This window comes from Carettochelys insculpta, chromosome 1 (genome assembly GCF_033958435.1).
Source record: "Carettochelys insculpta isolate YL-2023 chromosome 1, ASM3395843v1, whole genome shotgun sequence".
Lineage (NCBI taxonomy): Eukaryota > Metazoa > Chordata > Testudines > Carettochelyidae > Carettochelys > Carettochelys insculpta.
In genome coordinates, this window is record NC_134137.1 from 8080632 (window position 1) to 8100027 (window position 19396).

Sequence of the window (19396 nt, forward strand, 5' to 3'; positions counted from 1 at the left end):
GCTAGCTGTTCTTCAAACTCCTTCTTACCTTTTCATACGTCTTTTCACTTAGCAAATTTTGTGCTCCTTTCTAATTTCCTCACTTGGGATTTAACTTCCGCATTTTAAACAATGCCTTTTTATCTCTGCTTGTTTACGAGGTTGTTAACCCACACTGATCCTTTTTTGTTACTCTTACTGTGTTTCTTTAACTTGGTGTATACATTTAAGTTGGCCTGTACTATGGTATTTTTGAACAGTTTCCAGGAAGCTTGCAGGATTTTACTTTTGTCACAGTCCTTTTTAATTTCTGTCAAACTAACCTCATTTTTGTATAGTTCCACTTTCTGAATTTAAATGCCACAGTGTTGAGTTGCTGAGGTGCTTTACCCACAACGGGGATGTCAAATTTTATTACATCATTATTACCATGTGGTCCAGTTATATGTACCGCTTGCATCAGATACTACTCTCCCCTTAGGACTAAATCAGGAATTGCATCTCCCCTTGGGAGTTCCAGAACCAGCTGCTCCAAGAAGCAGTCATTTGAGTTCTCAAGAAATTTTATCTCTGCATCCTGTCCTGAGGTGACGAACTCAATCAATGTGGGGATAGTTTAACACCCCCCCCCCCGTTATAACTGAGGTTTATTATTATTTTATTAAAATTATTAGAAGTAGTAGTAGTAGTAGTCTGTAATCTACCTTAGAATCTCATAGTCACTATTGCTTGCCTGGTCAGGTGGTCAGTAATTTATACCTACTTCTGCAGTATTATTATTAGAGCAGAGAATTACAGTCTATATAGATTCTAAGGAATATTTTGATTTGTGTCAAATTTTTTACTTCAATTGACTCTACGTTTACTGTTACGTATAGTGCCACTCCCAGACCAGCACTACCAGTTCTGTCCTTCATGTATGTTTTGTACCCTGATATGACTGTATCCCATTGATTGTCCTCATTCCATCAAGTTTCTGTGATGTCTATTTTATCAACACCCTCCTTTTTTCAAGGCACCCCAGTTTATGCACCTTATTATTTAGACTTCAAGCATTTGTGTAGAAGCACTTTAAACAGTTGTCACTATTAATCTGTTTGCCTTTTTTGGAGGATTCTTTTTCAGTTGGTTGTTTCTAATCTGATTTCAGCCGTATTTTATCACCTTTAATCCTCTCCCCTTTAGCAGAACATTGAGAATAGATAATCCCTGTATATACACCATCCCATAAGGGATGTCTCTGTCTCATCCAGGTGCTCCTCTGCCCTTATTTTAAAACTGCTCTAAAACCTTATTAATGTTAAGTGCCAGCGGCCCGGTTCCAGTTTGGTTCAGGTGGAGCCCATCCTTCCTGCACCGGTTCCCCCTTTCCCAAAAGCTTCCCCACTTCCTAATGAATCTAACCCCTCCTCCTTACACCATCATCTCATTTGCGCATTTGGACTCTGAGTTTCTGCCTGTCTAGCTGGCCCTGCCCATGGAACTAGAAGCCTTTCAGAGAATGCCACCATAGATGTCCAGCATTTCAATCTCTTTCCTAGCAGCCTACATTTGGCCTTCAGAACCTCTCTGCTGGCCTTCCCTCTGTCATTGGTTCCTAAGTGTACCGCATGTACCTCCTTCCCAGCACTACTACCTAGAAATCTTCAGAGATCCACAACCTTCACACCAGGCAGGTCACTGTACCGGTCTCCCAGTCTTCGCAAACCCATCTGTCTCTGCTTCTAATCATCGAATTCCCCATTACTAACACCTCCTTTTTACTAATGACTGGAGTTGCCCCACTGGAGAGGTATCTTCAGTGCGAGATGATACCACAATATCATCTGGAAAGAGGGTACCAATTATGGGTATTTTCCCTCTGCTCCGGTTGAATTTCTCCTTCTCTGAGACTTTAAATCTCCTCAACAACACAGATGCTGTCTGAATGGAGGTGGGACAGTCCTACAGCATCATGGAAAGCCTCATCTATATACCTCTCTGCCTGTCTTAACACCTCCTTGCATCAAATGCACATATAGTCCACCTGTCCATAAGGCAGATAATCATGCATGGTGCACTGGATGCGATAAGCAGGAAACTCCGCACTCTGCTGCTGGGCTTCTGACTGCATTTCCTCCCTCAGAAAATTAGCTGTTTGACAGGGATTTTTATTTAAATCAGGTAGCTTTGGTGTAAATGGAATTGAGAAGAGGTTTTAAAGAATGTCAGATGTATCTAGCCCACATCAAAGCTCCCCATCGGAACTCACACACAAAACTAGCTGTTGGCTGCTCCTGTTGGCTCACCTCCCCGGACACAAGCTCAATTTAATAGTCAATATTCCAGGCTCGGTTGAATACCCACGAATAACATCCCAGGGTGCAGGTACTCTCCTCCTCAGTTGCAGCAGCTCTGCTGGGCTCTGCACTGGCAGCTCTCACAGCTGAACCGACAATGGGGCCTCCTTTACAAAGTGAAGCTTCCTGAAATCTCCTGGAGCTGGGTATGCCGGATACACAGGGGCACCTGGAAGGAGATGCCAGGGTGATGCAGGTTAAGTCCCTGTTCTCAGCTGCCCGTCTGCTTCCTATATTTTGGAGGCTGGAAAGAGGAGTCCCCTCCCCTGCCATGCAAATCTCTCCTCCAGCCCCCTCCATCTGCCCCCCAAACATTGCTGTGTGGCGGCTGGGGACTAATTCCCAGGGTGTTGGCCTGGGTGGATGTTGTGTCCACATTAATCATCTGAATTCTGCTGATGAGATCTGTGTCGCCCACAGGGTGTAAAGGGGCCCTCTTGTGATAGGAGAGGACTAGGCTGTCCTCGCGTATGGTCAGATCTGCATTTGCACACTTGCTAGATCTGGTGCTGAGCGATGTGCCTGGTCCATCTCAATAAACAGGGAGGCATCTCTCACGGGCTGTGACACTGGTCCATATGACTGCTCATCCCTCTCCTGTTCCCTGCCACAGCCCCACAAAAACCTAACCCCAGCCAGACCTGCCTGGATCCCACTGATGCGGATAACATAGGAACAGCTGCTCTGGGTCACACCAGTGGTCCATCTCACAGTTCCAATGTAAGGTACCCCAGAAGGAATGAACAGAACATGGAATCAATGCATCACCCTTCCCACATAGCCCATTCCCAGCTTCTGGCTCATGCTAGGGGCACCATCCTTACCCATCCTGGCTAACGGGTAACCAGGAATTTATTAAGCTCTTTTTTGAAATGGATCTTATGTAGAGGCAAATGCCATGGAGTGGGGAGGAGGCTTATTTACGTAAAATAAGGCAGATGGCCAAGAGGAAAAGAGTAAAACTAGGGAAGAGAGAATTTGGGTTGAAATTCAGAAGAACTTCTACTCTGTGGGATCCAGCAAGCTCCAGAATTATCTCCCAGGACAAGTGTGCACAGAGCACAGGGTTGTTTAAACTCCACTGGTCAATGCACTCAGACACATAATAGGGACCAGTCCCGACTCTGTCACAGGAGTGGAGAATGAACGGAGCTTTTCTGTCTTTCTTATGAAAGGAAAACTCCCCTCCAAAGCCTGGTTCCCTGGCTGCACACTGCTGCAGAGACAAAAGGAATCTATACATTGAGAGAGTGAAATATCAGCCCAGTAACAAAGTACAAAGGACTCACCAGCCTCTGAGACAGCAGTGGGGAGCGGAAGGTGTTTGTGGGGCATGAGGAGGCCTTCTCCTTGAAGAAATCGTCTGCACAAAACTTCTGTCTGCAGGGCTCGGGTAGCAACAGCATTTATAACTGCTGTGGGAAATCCCTATGGAACATCCTCACCAGCTGAGGTCTCCCCAGTGATCATCCCTTCCTCTTGAGATCTACTCCAGAACCTGGGTAAGTGCAGTGAGCTCAGGTTCTGGTACATGCAGGGGACTTCAGTGTCTGCAGATTGCAGATCCCGTTGGGCACACCCAGCCACACTGCAGAGCTAGAGCAGATTTACAAAGGGAGGGAAAGCCAGTGCTTGGATGTTAATGCCTGGCAAATTCAGAGCGGAATAAGGTGGACTTTTTAAGGGTGAGATAATTCACCATCAGAAAAACTTACCTCTGCCGCTTGAAATCTTGAAAAACATGCCTGAGAGTGAGAGACTCAAATCAATCCTTGTATGTGGATCTAAGGGAATCTTAAGTAGGGGTGAGGAGGTTTTATTTATCATGGGCAATGTTACTGTTTGGAATATGGGTTCCCATTCCAGCACCCACAATTTAAGTAAGTTAATTGTAAATTTAAAAAGATTCAAGGAGCCACTCGAATTTTACTCCCTGGAAAAGCTGCTGTAGAGTGAGACTCCAGAAGCCCAACCTTTTTAGTTTAATAAAGGAAGAGTTCAGAGGTGGTTTGATCACAGTCTGTAGGCACCCACAAGCAGAGGAAGAGCAAGTATGGACTCACGCATCCCACCCTGTGCCCCAGGCAAGGAAAGCCCATCTGTCTCCTTGCCACATAGAGAACACTGTGCTGTAATAGTTCTAAGGGGGAAAAAGATCTTACTGCAAGAAATAAATGCGGTGAAAGATGCTTATTTTCTATTTCTTAACGAGCTGCTTCACTCATGCAGGCATTACTGCCCTCTAGTGGAGGAAATTGGAATGACCATAATGTGTGGCCAAGGCACTATATGGCTAAGAAGGAATAAGAATGGTGATTCTCCATTATTTATTCTGGACTAGGCAGCCTCCCCTCCCCCACAAAACCATGCCCACCCCCCAGAAATATCACATTGGAACAAAACAAAGAGGGAAAGGCTTACCTAAGCTTAGAGGAAGGATGATTTTCATAGCATTTATCCTACATTGGCCATAGTGTAATTTAGCTGATTACGTCTTTTCCTGTCCTGAGTGCATATGGAGAACAAGTTATCACTGTTCCCCTTATACCAACTTGCTTTGGCTCTCAGAGTTCGGCTACTTTTTCCTCTATGCATGGCCTCGATGGGATTCGTGCCTGACACTGCAAGCGCTTGAAAGCAGGGCCTTTGTCTTCTAGACTACAAAGAACTTTGCATTTTTGCCCTAGTTTTGCATGACAGCAATGCTGAGAGCTACCAGTCAATGATAAGCAGTGGGGCTGATGACTTCTGTCGGCCCTCATAGAAGGAGTGTGGAGGGGGGTGGGGGGGCAACTCTTCACCCTCCCCCCTGAAGGGGCAGGGCCTTGGGAAGAAGGGGAGGGGTTGGGAGCAACCAGCCTTCAAAGACTGGAACGCTGCCCCCCACCCATCCAGCATGCAGAGTGGTGCTCTGGCATAAACGTAAAAGGCCCAGGCCACCAACAACCACTGGCTTTTGAATTGCACCAGGCCCTGGGCAATTGTCCTCTCCCCACACTTTCAATCACCGTTGGCAGGCCTGATGGTCAGGCTACTCTGTGCTGGCCCCTGCACCATCATCAGAGGTGCAACACCTGGCACAAAGGCAAAGCACAAGAGGCAGAAGAAACCATCCAAACAGATATCTGCAGGCGAGGGGGTGCACAGGTAATAGCAGAATGAACACGTCCGGTGCAGGAAATCGCAGCCAGTCCCAATGCACCCCAGTTGTGTAGGAATCTTCTGCCCCCTGACAGCTAGGAAGGAAACTCAGACTCAGGCATGCAGGAGCTGCGGTGAGAGCAGGGCTCTCCCAGGACTCCTGGGTTCTGTTCTGTGTTCTGGAGCTGACTTGCAGGGTGCACTCAGCAGCTCAGTCATCCTTTCTGTCTTTCACTTGCCTGAGCTGCCGGATGCACTTTTTGTCGGGAGAAGGTGGCTCACAAGGGCCCCTCCCCTAAGCCTATGTGGGTAGTGAGTCCCAGTTCAGCGATATTTGTAAATCCCTTTGGGATCCTGCTATGAAGTGACCAGCTGAGTGGCCTGGCACAGCTCTCAATGACACATGCCAGCACTCACTCCAGTGCAAGGTCGTGCCATCACCTTGGCAAGCCCCCTTGGTTTGGGCACTTCCTGCGCCTGACCTTGGAGCATTCGTCTTGATGTTTATCAGGTGAGTTTTCTGCAGGGGACTGGACACCAGAGGGACCCTTACCTGTCCTAGCCCTGCTGCTCAGGGCCATCCTTAAACTTTCTAGTACGCTCCACAGTGCTATTATGGTGTCCAATGTCACTGTGCCCAATGGCAGGCCGGAGCCGGGTGGAAGTTTTTAGAGATGTGATTTTATAATTTTCATCAGCACGCCAACGAAACATGTTTAAAGCCAATTTCAAACTAAGATGCTGTCAACTTCACACGGTAGATTCAGAATCTTCCTCTCTGGAGGAAACAGAGCCACGGAGCAGGGAGAGGAAGACACAGTGGGTGGACATTCAGGCCCATTGGTGTCCCAGATTTCCAGGGGCCCCATGTAGCTGTGTATTCTGCGTACGGGTAAGGAGGGCCCTGCGGTTGCTTGCTCTGCAGTCAGCACTGACTCTCAGCCAGCTCGTAAAAGAAGAGGGTTATTAGTCAACAGGGACACAGTGTAGAACTGATCCCATTCGCGCAGAATGCAGGAAGTTACAGAAAAGTATTCCTTGGGTTGAAGAGGAGGAGGGAGGATCCAGAGCCCTGGGCTCTGTCCCTGAATCCCATATGAGGAGAAGCGTTGCGGGTTCTCCCAGACACATGAGATAGGAACAATCCTCCATGAGTGACTCCCACTACTGACCTGAGTCACCAATCAAACATCTGGGGCAGGAGGGGGTGACCCTCAGAATCCAACCCCTCAGAGCCACAACACTGACTGGAGGCTCTGGGAGCTAACGTTGGACCCTTTACCTGGCAGTGGGGGAATTAAAAGACTTTGGGGCTCCTTCTCAGGCTGAAAGAGAGGGCTCCTGTCCCCAGTAGCCCCACCTGGCAATTGAGTCCTCGTGGCCTTTAAACTGGGCCAGGTGCTTCACAGACAATCAACTGCCGACATGGAGTCTGCATTTCAACTCGATTCCAAACAGAACCTGGGCCCGGACACCCTTATCTGGACCAGGAACCCCATGACGCTCCTTCAGCTACATGAATTCGCAAAACTATTGATCTAGGCTTCTCTGTCGGTGCCCATCCCCACAGTTTCTAAGGGCCTAGTATCTGAGTGTCATTTGTGCTGTGGGAGGCAATCTCTCTGGCCTCTTAACAAGAATCTGACTGTTTTCATTCAGTCTAGAAGTGCACCACAGTTGGGGAGCAGGGCTTGTTTACACTACAACAGAATTTTTTTCACTGAGAGTTGGGACCCCAAAGTGGTTCATATCTCCATTTCAGTGGGATTGTCGGAGCTGGCTGTGACTTGCAGGGGCCCAGGGCTGAAGTCTATGTCCTGAAACCTGGAGCCAAAGCCTGTCCTCTAGGTATGGAGATTCCACCACCTCTCTAGGCAACGCATTCCAGTGCTTCAGCACCCTCCTGGTGAAACACTTTTTTCTAACATTTGACCTCCATCACCCCCACTGCGACGTGAGACCATTGTTCCTTGTTCTGTCATTTGTCACCACAGAGAACAGACTCTTTACATCCTTTTTGTATTCCCCCTTCACATACTTGAAGGCTGCTATCAAACCACCCCTCACTCTTCTCTTCCGCAAACTAAATAAGACCAAATCCCTCAGCCTCTCCTTGTAGGTCATGTGTTCCAGCTCCGCATCATTTCTGAATAGTATCAGAGAAGTAGCTGTGTTAGTCTCTACTCTAAGAAAACAAACCTGCAGGCATGTAGCACTGTACTGGAAATGTTATATTGCCAGGTCTGAAGAAGTGGGTCTGCCCCATGAAAGCTCATAAGCTAATAAATTATTTTGTTAGTCTTTAAAGTGCTACATGACTTCTAACCATTTTTGTTGCTCTCTGCTGGACCCTCTCCAAAGCATTCACAACCTTTCTATACTGGGTGTGGGGGGCAGAACTGGACACAATACTCTAGATGTGACCTCCTTAATGCCAAATAAATGGAAATCATTGATCTTCTGGAAGTGCTCCTAATGCACCCAAATATGCCATTAACCTGTATGATCTGAGGGCCGGTGATACGTTTTAAAGTCTCTAATAGTCCTAATTACAAAAGCTTCCTTAATAAATCAGTTAAGATGCAGAGCTTTACCGTTTAAGAGGTGGTTGATAGCTTTAGCTAGTCCTTTGTTAACCCACAGGCAGCCTGGCTTTGGACAAGCTTCTGGTTGCGTGGGGGAGGGGGGGCGGGACTGACCTCTCGCCTCATGTGCCGATGAAAATTGGCATGCATGCCAGTGTTAGCACCTGTGCCAAGGAGTGCTGACCCCTGTCCTAGATACTTGAGTAACACACGGGGGAAACTGAGGCAGAAATATACTATTCAGGAAAAATATATTCAAGACGTTCCCAGTTTGTCACATATCCCAAGACTAAAAAGCAGTCCAATAGCACTTTAAAGAGTAACAAAATAATTTATTAGGTTATGAGCTTTAGATCTAAAGGGTCTGAAGAAGTGGGTCTGTCCCACAAAAGCTCACCTTATGCATTATTTTGTTAGTCTATACAGTGCTACTGGACTACTTTTTTGTTTTGATAGTATTTAGAATAGCACTGCTGTCTCTCTGTTACTATCCCAAGAGTAAAAGTGCCACTGAAATCCAAAGTACTTCTCACTATTGATGTCTTATGATCATTTCTGTGCCTACATGGAAGGGAACAAGGGTGAACTGAGACAGGAAACCCGATCACATCATGTCATCTCCCAGTCAAACTAGCTTTCCTCCTGCTACTTTGTCCTGATTGTTATCCCCGGCATGCAAGAGCAGCAGAGCTGACCCTGGTGGCTGCAGAAACTTTACGTTATTTGTCATAGGTGAGACCGAGGCACAGAGAAACTTGTACAATGAAAACTCTAAGATCACACAGGACATCAGTGGGCAAGTCAGGAATTGACCACAAGTCCTGAGTTCAAGGCTGGAGCATGAGCCACTAGGCCATCTTAGGATGTTGTCAAAGACACAAGGACAGGAGGCCTCAGAGGGACACAAAATGTAGATTGGATTACCAGGATAACTAGGTCACATCTGTGCCTATGAACATCTCCTTCCTACCCGAACTTTAGCCTGGGCACATGATGACCTCTAAAGGGGCTCAGGAAGCTGCCCCTGCCCAGCCTACACTGTTGCATGGAATGGTACGACTCAGCAGAGACATCCATTGCTACTCTCAACAATGTTCCATCCATTTGATTTTCATCTGTGGTTGGAATAAATGTTCTTATGTTCATAGAGCCATGTGTGTAGGGGCACCACAAATAGAAATACCCACTGCAGTTGTGGACACTCTGCTGGGCAGCAGCTGAATCTCTCCTGGGTGGCCACCCAAGCTCTCCGCTTACAGGGGACATTCTCTGCCATTCAAACAGAGTCTATCCGATAGGAGCTGTTATTACTCCGTGTTTGAATGTCGGATGTGCAAGAGCCTGTTCTCAGGGATTCAACACAGGGTTCGTCAGCTGGGGCAGATGGAGGAGATGCCCAGGCACCATGACAATGGGCAATAGCACAGAAATGCGGATAGATAAGTAAGCAGCTCTCAACCATTGCTCTTCCTTTTCCACACTGAGGTTTCCATAGTGCCAGACCGCACTGCTAGGCCTGTAAGTCTCATTTCGCCCTGACAGTCTGAGCCCCTGGCACCTGCAAATCACTTTTTCACTCCCTGGGGAAGCTCTCAGGCTGGAGCTCTCTGGGGTGTGTGTTTGTTGATTTTCTGCACTTCCCACTGCTCATGGAGCTGGGGGATTGTTTGGGAGTGCTGGTATGCCAGGGAGTCTTCAGGGACTGTGCAGGGGAATCATAAAAGCCACTGCCCAGCACAGGGAGTGCCAGACGTGAGATTCATACACTGATTCTCAGGGCCCTACTTTCCTGTTCATCATCATCATCATCATCAATAACTGTGGGCTCAGTGCCCGTTAGGGTCTGGTGCCTCTCTCACTATTTCCTTCCATCTTTCCCTTTCCAGTGCAGAGTGGCTTAGTTTCTGTAGACTAGCTCCACACCAATCTACTACATCATCGATCCATTCTCCATGGGGTCTGCCTCTCCTATTCGAACCCTCCATTATGCCGAATACCAGGGTCTTGATTTTTCGTTCATCGTTCATTCTTCAACTTTCCTGTTGCATTGAGGCAATTGCCTCTTGCTGCTGAGCAGGATTTTGGTGAGTTACCAGTTTCTTCAATAAAGTGAGATCTAAGGGCTTGGAGAGGGTTCCAGCATTCAAGTCAATTCACCAGCACAGGGACATGAACTGTTTGGTGTTGTCAGAAACATGAAGGGATTTACCTGGTAAAACTGGAGCTATAAATTATAACATATTTAAGATCAGTTCCTTGTCTCTTACTGTGCCCTTTGGTCTGTTGCAGTAGCTGCCTTTGGTTTGAGGGCGCAGGGCAGTTTTGTTTTTCCTCTTGTTCGCTCATGCTTTCAATTCAGTAACTTCACTGCCCTGGTAAGAAATGCAGCCAAAGCCTCTGGAGTGGGTGTCTGCATTTCTGGAGGGGTCACCACTAGAATGGGTCAACAATAGGCCAAATCTTCTCTCACAGGCTGCCTTCACCGGGTCACTCTAGATTAATATCGGCCTCCCTGAGAGTAAAGTGAAGGCCCATGTGTTTTTGAATCCCCTTCTTTCATAAGTGGTCTCAGACACCATATAAACTGAAGAAATCCCACAAAAGCTCATCACCTAATTAATTATTTTGTAAATCTTTAAAGTGCTACATGACTGCTTTTTTGTTTTCATATAAACTGGGGATTTCTTTTAGGCTCTTTCAGACCCCTAAACAAATCTGACTTCTGGAAAGGGTAAAGTGATCTGGAAAGGTTGAATGGCACTTGTTTCAAGACCTCAGATTACCTTAGGACCATGATTTTCAACTGGTGGTGCGCGTACACTAAGGGACGTGTGAGAGAAGTCAGGGGTGCTTTTTTTTTTAAAAGAGGTACCTTATAAAAAAAGGCCGAGAAACCCTTCTGTAAATGCACATGTAGGGACATACAGAACTGCACTGATTTACATTGACCACGAGCTGCCAGTGACTCCAGTTAGAGTTGTCCTGCAGCCTCTCAGGCCATGTGAGCTTATCTGGAGCAAAGAAGAACTGACAACAGAGCTTCTGACATTCCAGCCTGACAGGTTCAAAGGTTCAGAACAATGTAATTGTTCTTTTGTGGGGGGAGGTTTTCTCTGTCTTACGTCCAAATCTTTGTTTCTGGAGGGGACAAAAAGCACCAACAAGCAGTAAAAAGAACAGAATGTTTCTGGCTTGGAGGAAACCAGATGCTGCTGGAATGGGGAGAGGTCTAGGAATGCAGTGTCTACGCTTTCCTTTGTGTGGCTATGGTCTATGCATGTGTGTGGGGTGGGGGTGGGGGTGGGGGGATGTATAGTATTCAGATCACAATGGCACAGAGTGTTGAAACTGGTGAAATAGAGAATGGGCTCTCTGCCTAATGCATAGACCAAAGGGCCTAATAAGGCCTCCTGAGTCAGGCAATGTAACATGGACCACACCGTAGCAGATTGTCTCTGACACCTTTCCTGACCTGGACCATCCCTTTGTCAGCAAGCAGCCCCACTGCAGCCTGATGTTATGTGCCCATTGATTAGGCCTGAATTGGAGCACTGAGTCCAGTTCTGGGCCCCACATTTTAGGAAAGATGCAGAGAAATTGGAGAAGGTCCAGAGAAGAGCAATGAAAAGGATTAAAGGTTTAAAAACTGTGACCTGTGAGAGAAGAGTACAATAACTGGGTTTGTTTATTTTAGAAAAGAGAATGCTGAGAAGGGACATGATAGCAGGTTTCAACTACTTAAAAGGATGTTAGAAGGAATAGGACAAAGAAGTAATGGGCTTAAATTGCAGCAAGGGAGGTTTAGGTTGACATCAGGAAAATTTTCTAATTGTCAGGGTTGTTACTGGAATAAATTGTCTGGGGAGGTGGTTGGATCTCCAGCACTGGAGATACTTACGAGCAGATTGGATAAATATCTAACAGGGATGATATAGATGTTGCTTGGTCCTGCCATGAGGACAAGGACCTGGATTCAATGACCTCTTTAGGTCCCTTCCAGTTCTAGTATTCTGTGATTCTATGGCTGCCAACATGGAAAAGCAGCCTCAGGAAGGTGAGTCTGGGGTTACTATGGGCTGTAGTACATTAAAGCTTGTGTCATTCTGAGGAAGTTATGCTGGCTTCTTTTACTCTCCATGTCCTCTCTTCCCCTACCTGGGTCTGCCCCTTTCTCCTCCCTGGCACAAGATGATCTGTTGCTGGTGTTCCCTTCGCCCACAGACAGCCTGCTCTGCCTGAACTCCCTTTTTCCCTGGCATAGGCAGACATGGAGTGTAAGTTGGTCAGGAGGTACTTCTGTGAGCTCTTGTGGTAAGGTCCAGCATCTGTTTTGGTCAGGGATCAGGGGTATCACAACCTGGCAGGAAGGGATGTTGTGAAAGTGGGGACAGACAGTCAGCACTGAGGACTGTGGGGCAGGTAGGGGTACACACAAAAAGGTGGGTGGCACTGAGAGCTATGGGGGTGGGGAAACGGGTGTACATGGACAAATGGGCAGCACTGGTGGGTTCTTAGCATGGGAGTGGCATGTATGTGGAGAGACAGGCAGAGCACTTGAAATTTGTCTCTGTGATTGCTGGTCCAAGCACTGCAACTGTTCCATGCCCTCAGGGCATTTGTGAGGCTGCTGGCTTTTGCCCTGGCTAGCTGCAAAACTGCAGCCTGGGGGTTGCCAATGTTATTTTTGAATGTTAATTACATAACACGAGGCATTTCACAGGTAGGAAAAAACACTGATCTTTGCTCTGCAGTTGGTTTTAGCTCCCAGCTTTTTTGCAATCTTCTTCCCCATCCCAGACTGCCCCAACTCCATCAGCATATTGGTCACCTCTGTCTTCACCATGGTCCCCAGACCTCTCTGCCTCCTCCTGCCTTTGAGCATCCCCACGCTGCCTGCAGCTCTTCCTCGGCAGGGGGTGAGGTATCTTGGCTGAGGGGAGATCAGTGATTATGTCTCACCGTGTGCAGCTTCAGCAACTGCTGCCTAGGAATAACTCATCAGATGAGAAGCCTGCACATTGAGAAGTGGGAATTCTGGGACACACGAGAGCCTAGATGAATCCAGATGCCTTGGACAAGAGCCAGTGGCAACTGTCTGAAAGAGCAGGCCATTTGGAGACAGAAGTTAAAGCCTCGATGCTCTGGGACTATTTGTTAGCCAGCTCCATTATTGGCAAGGGGTGTTCAGGCGTTCCTCACTATGGAGGTATTATGCAGTTAGGTGATTATTTTTCTCACCTAAAACTTTCAGCCAGGCAGTGACATACGATCCTGCACCCTTGTGAAATACACAGTGCAATATTTTCAGGATGCCACAGTCATATGAGAATTTCTCCTCAGATTTCTGTTCGCAATGTGGTTGTGACAGGAAAATAAGTTTTCCGTAGAGTCATGAAAGAGCTTGCAGACAAAATATTTCCAGATGTGGACAATGTTTGTTAATACCAAGATCAGAAGGGACCATTTTGATCATCTGGTCTGACTGCCTGTGAAGCACAGGCCAGGAAATGTCCTCAAAATTATTCCTAGAGCAGCACTGCTGGAGAAAGATTCAGCCTTGATTTAAAAATTCTCAGTGATGGAAGATCCACCAAGATGCTTGATAAATTGTCGCCATGGTTAATTACCCTCACTCTTTACAAAAATGTGTACCTTATTTCGAGTCTGAATTCCCTTAACTTGAACTTTCAGCCATTGGAACCTGTTACACCTCTGGATGCCAAGCTGAAAGGCCTGTTATTCAATATTTGCTTTGATGCCGGTCCTTACCGACTGTTATTGTCACCCTTTAGCTGTCTTTGTTAAATGAAATAGAAGGAGCTCTTTGAGTCTGTCACTATCAGACAGATAACTAGCACTCTTGGACTGGTACCTTAAAGACTAATAGATTCATCTATTAGGTAATGAGCTTTTGTGGGTAAGACCTACCTCTTCAGATTTTCAGATGAAAGTCTTTAGAAGTGGGTCTTACCCATGAAAGCTCATGACCTCATACATTGTTAGTCTATGACGTGCTAGAGGACGGCTTATTTTTGTGACGCTACAGACTAACACGATTATTCTTCTGAGATTATCAGACAGGTTTTCTAACCTTTTTGTAATCTGTGTGACTCTTCTCTGAAGCCTCTTCCGTATATCAACATCCAACTTTAATCATGGGCACAAGACCTGGACACAGGATTCCAACACCAGTCGCACCAAGGCCAAATATAGAGGTGGGTGAAATGGAGGGGGCCCAAGGGGGGGTAACCTTCCACTCCTGCTAACTGGAATTAGGATTCAAATAGGGGGTCTTTAGCAGAATACCATAACCTGCCTCAGAAATTTTCATCCTACAATAACTGAATTGCTAATATTTGTCTCAGCTCACACTTTTCTGTTAACACCTCTACCTTGTATCTTAGACACAGCTGGGTGCCTGCAAGGAAGCCTTTCACCAGAGGAAACAAGAGCAGTAACAGAGGTGCAGGCCCATAGCCCAAAATAGCAAGACCCTTGTGCCCATACTATCGCGTACAATGTAGGAGTTGCATCATGGATCAGACCTACAGTCCATCTCATTCAATGCCCTCTCTCAGACTCGATATGCCCCAGGGCTGCAGTAGAAGAAGTGGTTGGACATTTATGTGCTTAATGAGACTATAGTCTGGAAAAGATTAAATCACTGACTGTGAAGCTTATGGCACTGTATTTTCTGTATGATTCCCCATCCCACTCCTTCTTCATCCCAAAGTTTGCTTAGTTTCTGCTTGTATTGTGTGTAGCGTTTCACAGGGTTGGTATGACATCCAGTCCTGAGTTTAGACAATCCAGTCAGAAACTTGTCAGGTGTGTGAGGACTTCAAGACTTTTTTTCCTCCAATGGGCAGACAAGTTGCAGTTGTTGATATTGAAGTTCATGTGCTGTCATGCTGTCCAGTCACATGGCTTGTTTAGCACCCTCTGAGAACTTCTCCGGACATCAGTGCAACCTAAATAACCTGGTGCCATCTTTAACTGTTTCAACCTCACTGCTCTCTCCTTTTCCTACATCGTGAGTAAATATACAACATTTTCTGTACTATTTGTTACAGAGTTTGTAACCTCTCCTCCCTTGCTGTGTTTCTCTCCATGCACAGGCATATTGACCATTTCTGAGCCGGATCAATGCATCGACCATCTTATGGCTACTTTCAATCTCACCTTGTCTGAGCCTCCAACATTCACCCTAGCAGGCATCCCTGGCCTGGAAGCTGCCCACGCCTGGATTTCCATCCCTTTCTGTATGTTCTACATTATTGCTCTGTTGGGAAATTTCATGGTTCTGTTTGTTGTAGGCAAAGAGCAGACCCTGCACAAGCCAATGTACCTGCTGCTCTGCATGCTGGCGCTCACGGACATGGGTATATCCACCTCTGTTGTGCCAAAGGCGCTGTGTATATTTTGGTTCAATTTGAGAGACATTACTGAGGGTGGCTGCCTCACCCAGATGTTCTTCCTTCACGCGGTTTCTGTGATGCACTCAGCTGTCCTTGTGACAATGGCCTTCGACCGCTATGTTGCCATATGTAACCCCCTGAGATACGCCACCATCCTCTCCAATGCCCGGATAGCTCAGCTAGGACTCGTTGGCTTGGTAAGAGCTGTTCTCTCCATGCTGCCTCTGCCCCTGCTCCTGAGCAGGCTGCCCTTCTGTGCGAATCGGATCATCCCCCACACGTACTGTGAGCACATGGCCGTGGCAAAGACATCCTGCGGGGACATCACCGTGAGCAGGATGTATGGTTTGGTGATGGCGTTCGTGATCATCGGGTTAGACGTGACTCTCGTTTCCCTGTCCTATTGTCTTATCTTCAGGGCTGTCCTTAGAATCTCCTCCAAGAAGGCCCATCCGAAAGCTCTCGACACTTGCACTGCCCACATCTGTGTGATGACGACCTCTTGTGTTCTTTTCCTCTTCTCCAGTCTCACACACCGGTTTGGTCATGGCATCGCTCCCCACGCTCATATCATATTGGCCGACCTCTTCTTCCTCATTCCCCCCATGCTCAACCCCATCATTTATGGGGTCAAAACCAAAGAGCTTCGTGTCAAAGTGAGCAAATACACATGCAGAAGGTGGTCACCAGAGGGGTGCTGATTTTACACCTGTGTGACAAGAGGGGGATAGGATGTTTCCCTGATAACCAAGGAGGCTTTGTACAAGTTTGGCTGAGCTCAATATCGTGGAAGTTCAGAGTCTGAAATTCCACACAGGTAAGGTTTTATCACTCCATAACCAAGCACTGCTCTCTCTGCTCCTTGGTTTCCTTTCTGATCTACCATCACCTGATCTCCTTCAGCATCAACCATCAGCCCCCAGCCTCCACTCCCTGTCACTTGTGGTTTTCATGGCTTCCAGACCACCAGAAGACACTGCAGCTTTCTGGCACAAAATGGCTCTCCATTAGAACTTATGTGAACAGGGTTTTTGACGAGATGAATGAATGAAAGCTATGAGAGACAAAGACAAAGAAAGAAACAACAATGCTGAACTTCTTTATGATACATACAGTGATCTGGTGAATAACATTTCCCAGCTTTTTCTTTGTTTAGTCCTCAGGAAGCCTGCAGTATAAGCCAAATGTTTCAGTTGGAAGGTGCTAATACAGATGTCAGAGGGGTAGCCGAGTTAGTCTGTATCTTTGAAAACAAACAAACAAAAAAAAGTCCTGTGGCACCTTTTAAAGGTTCCAGCTGGGAAAAAAATGCCTGTGCAAAGTGTTCAGTAATTGGACCCAAAGGTGATGATTGTAGTTTAACACAGCAATCCTCTTCTCACAGCTTCACAACCCTCATCAGCAAGCTCTCATAGAATGTCCTCATTTCCTGCAACAGCATTCTTGTGTTAGCAACAAGCAGGCCTGTGGTACCTTATAACCTAACAGATATTTTGGAGAATAAGCTTTTGTGGGCAAAGACCTGCTTCATCAGGGGTCTGCATCTGACCTTTACAACTCACATTAACTGTTCACGTTTTAAAGATGTCAAACTAGCTGTTGAAATGTCATGTTAGTTGGACTTTGTGACACACATGAAACACAGAGTGTCACCAAATGTCGAGGTGACTGAATTGCTTGCAGTAAGGAGTCTTTCTACAGAGTTCAGCTCTCGATGACCTAGGTTGACTCATATCTCATTTTTGTCATTGGTTTGGGGCGTGAATGCTGCTTACTTGTTCTTGCATTGTTTTCATGATGTTCCAGCAACATTGCTGTTGAAAAAAAATGTTTTCTCATGTGAACCCAATAAAAGAAAACTGCGGGCTAAGATGCAAGAGGAACTTTCAGAAAATAGTCTTCTTGTTGGGGCATTTATGCAATGACACAAAATCTGTTTTGTGACTATTTTACATCAACTAAAGAAATGATTCCACTTGTTATTGTTCATATTTTACCAAAAGCATTCAACTTCCAATGGAGAGAGCAAGGATGAAATGTTGCCTTTTAGAGACTAAGAGAAAGAAACTAATTACATTCAATTCGAAGTATGGACATAGACAACTATCATGGAATGGCATTAGAATTAAATAATATAATAATGTTATTGTTATTTTATTGTTTTAACACATGCAAGCCTCACTTCAGGATACAAGCACTTGAACAGTGTCATCAACACTGCCTCAGAAGAATCCTAAATATCCCTTGGGAGGATAGGCTCACAAACACTAGTGTGCTGAAAGAGTCGACCATGACCAGCATTGAAGCCATTATCGTTCATCAACAACTTCATTGGACTGGTCACGAGGTTTGGCTGTCTGGTCAGTGCCTCCCAAAACAGATTCTGTTTTCTGTTGGAGGAAGGACAGAGGAGTGGAGAGGGGAGGCAGTGGAAGTGATATAGGGATGTGTTGAAGGCACACATAAAAAAGTGTGGCCTCGGTGTTGACCCTTGGGAGACCCTTGCCCAAGATCATCCCCAGTGGAGAGTAGTAATCCGTGATGGGGTGGGACTATTTGAGAAGTCCCACTGCAGTGCAGATGAGGAGAAGTGGAGAAGAAAAAAAACACATCAAAAACTGCCCCACGCCCCTCCAACAGTGACAAGTAACTGCCACTCCTGTGATGAGATCTGCAGCTCCAGAATCACGCTGATCAGCCATCAAAGGAATCACAAATAGGAGGGTGACAGGAAGACGTCCTACTTGTTACCGAGTGACCACCAAAAGCGAGGGAAGACTAATGCTGGGATTTTGATTTTGAATTTGTTTGCCAACTCATAGTTTTGCTGCTGGAGCTTGCATTTTTTTTTAACTCAAATCTCTACTTTGAATTTAATGAAATCTTCCATGTATTTCTTGAGGTGTACACCAATGTGTTAATTGCAAAGAACCTTCATTTTGAAAGAACAGAGCAGGACACGGGAGTTCCTGGTGGAGGATCCGACTATGCCCTGTGCATAGTCACTGATGTGGCCTACCTCCTCCAGTCTGGCTAATTCACCCTTAGATGGGCCATACTACCGAGAGCCACGACCAAAACAATGCCCAGCTCAACCAGGCCTGGAACATGGTTGAGTAAGCACTCAGATGCCTGAAGGTGTGCTTCAGGTGCTCGCTCACATGCCTGGACATGGGCTTCTCCACTGTGCCCATGGTGGTGAGTACATGTGGTGCTCTCCACAACCTTGTGGAGAGCAAGCACGAGATCCTCGTGGTGCACTGTGTGGCTGAGGCCGTGCCACAGTATAATCACCTGGGTGCAGTCCCGTGTCACCAGGTGCACCGCAATGGGGTGCATGTGCGGGAGGCCCTCCAGGAGGCTTTCCCTCAGAGGCCACCTTGACCCGCTCCTGGCCTGCCCCTCACACCCACCCCTCACCTCCACCGCATCAGCACCCCTGCTGGCACACGCAGCCTCATCATCCCCACCTGATGCATGACACCGACACCTCACTTTTCCACAGGGGTGGGGGGTGGAATCCATGGCACCCCCAGGAGCCATGACTGTGCCAAGTCTGGGGCCCCCTTTGGGGCTGGGATGGTACCAGGAGCCCCGGTAGGTACAGGTGAAGAGGGGGTTCAGTGACGTCGGGCTCACTGCGGGGGGCAGTGGAGCTATGGGCGAGGGAGATTTGCAGGGGCAGCAGGAGGGGCTGCAGGGTAGGAGGTGGCAGGTAGGATGGTGGGGGTGGGAATGATGGGAGGGGTGGTGGGAACAGCGGCGGCAGCAAGGGCCATCGATGGAGCGGGCAGCTGGGCCAGGCAGGTGCTGTCAGCCTGGGTGAGGGTATCCAGGTACCCAGCTACCCAGTCCCAGGCCATCCTACTCCATCAACAGCCAGTCCCACAGAAGGCTGTGGCAGTGGTCCTGCCCAGTTATGGCAGCACACCCA

At 47.1% G+C, this 19396-nt stretch overlaps 1 protein-coding gene across 1 annotated transcript; it reads left to right on the forward strand.

Moving 5' to 3' along the window:
* Positions 1 to 14181: 14181 nt before the first annotated feature.
* Positions 14182 to 18846, forward strand: LOC142007667 (olfactory receptor 52D1-like). Its single transcript, XM_074984354.1, is given in 4 exon segments — positions 14182 to 14211; positions 14214 to 14259; positions 15163 to 16156; positions 18612 to 18846. Coding segments are annotated over 4 exon segments (1287 nt in total). The 5' UTR covers positions 14182 to 14199.
* Positions 18847 to 19396: the final 550 nt, after the last annotated feature.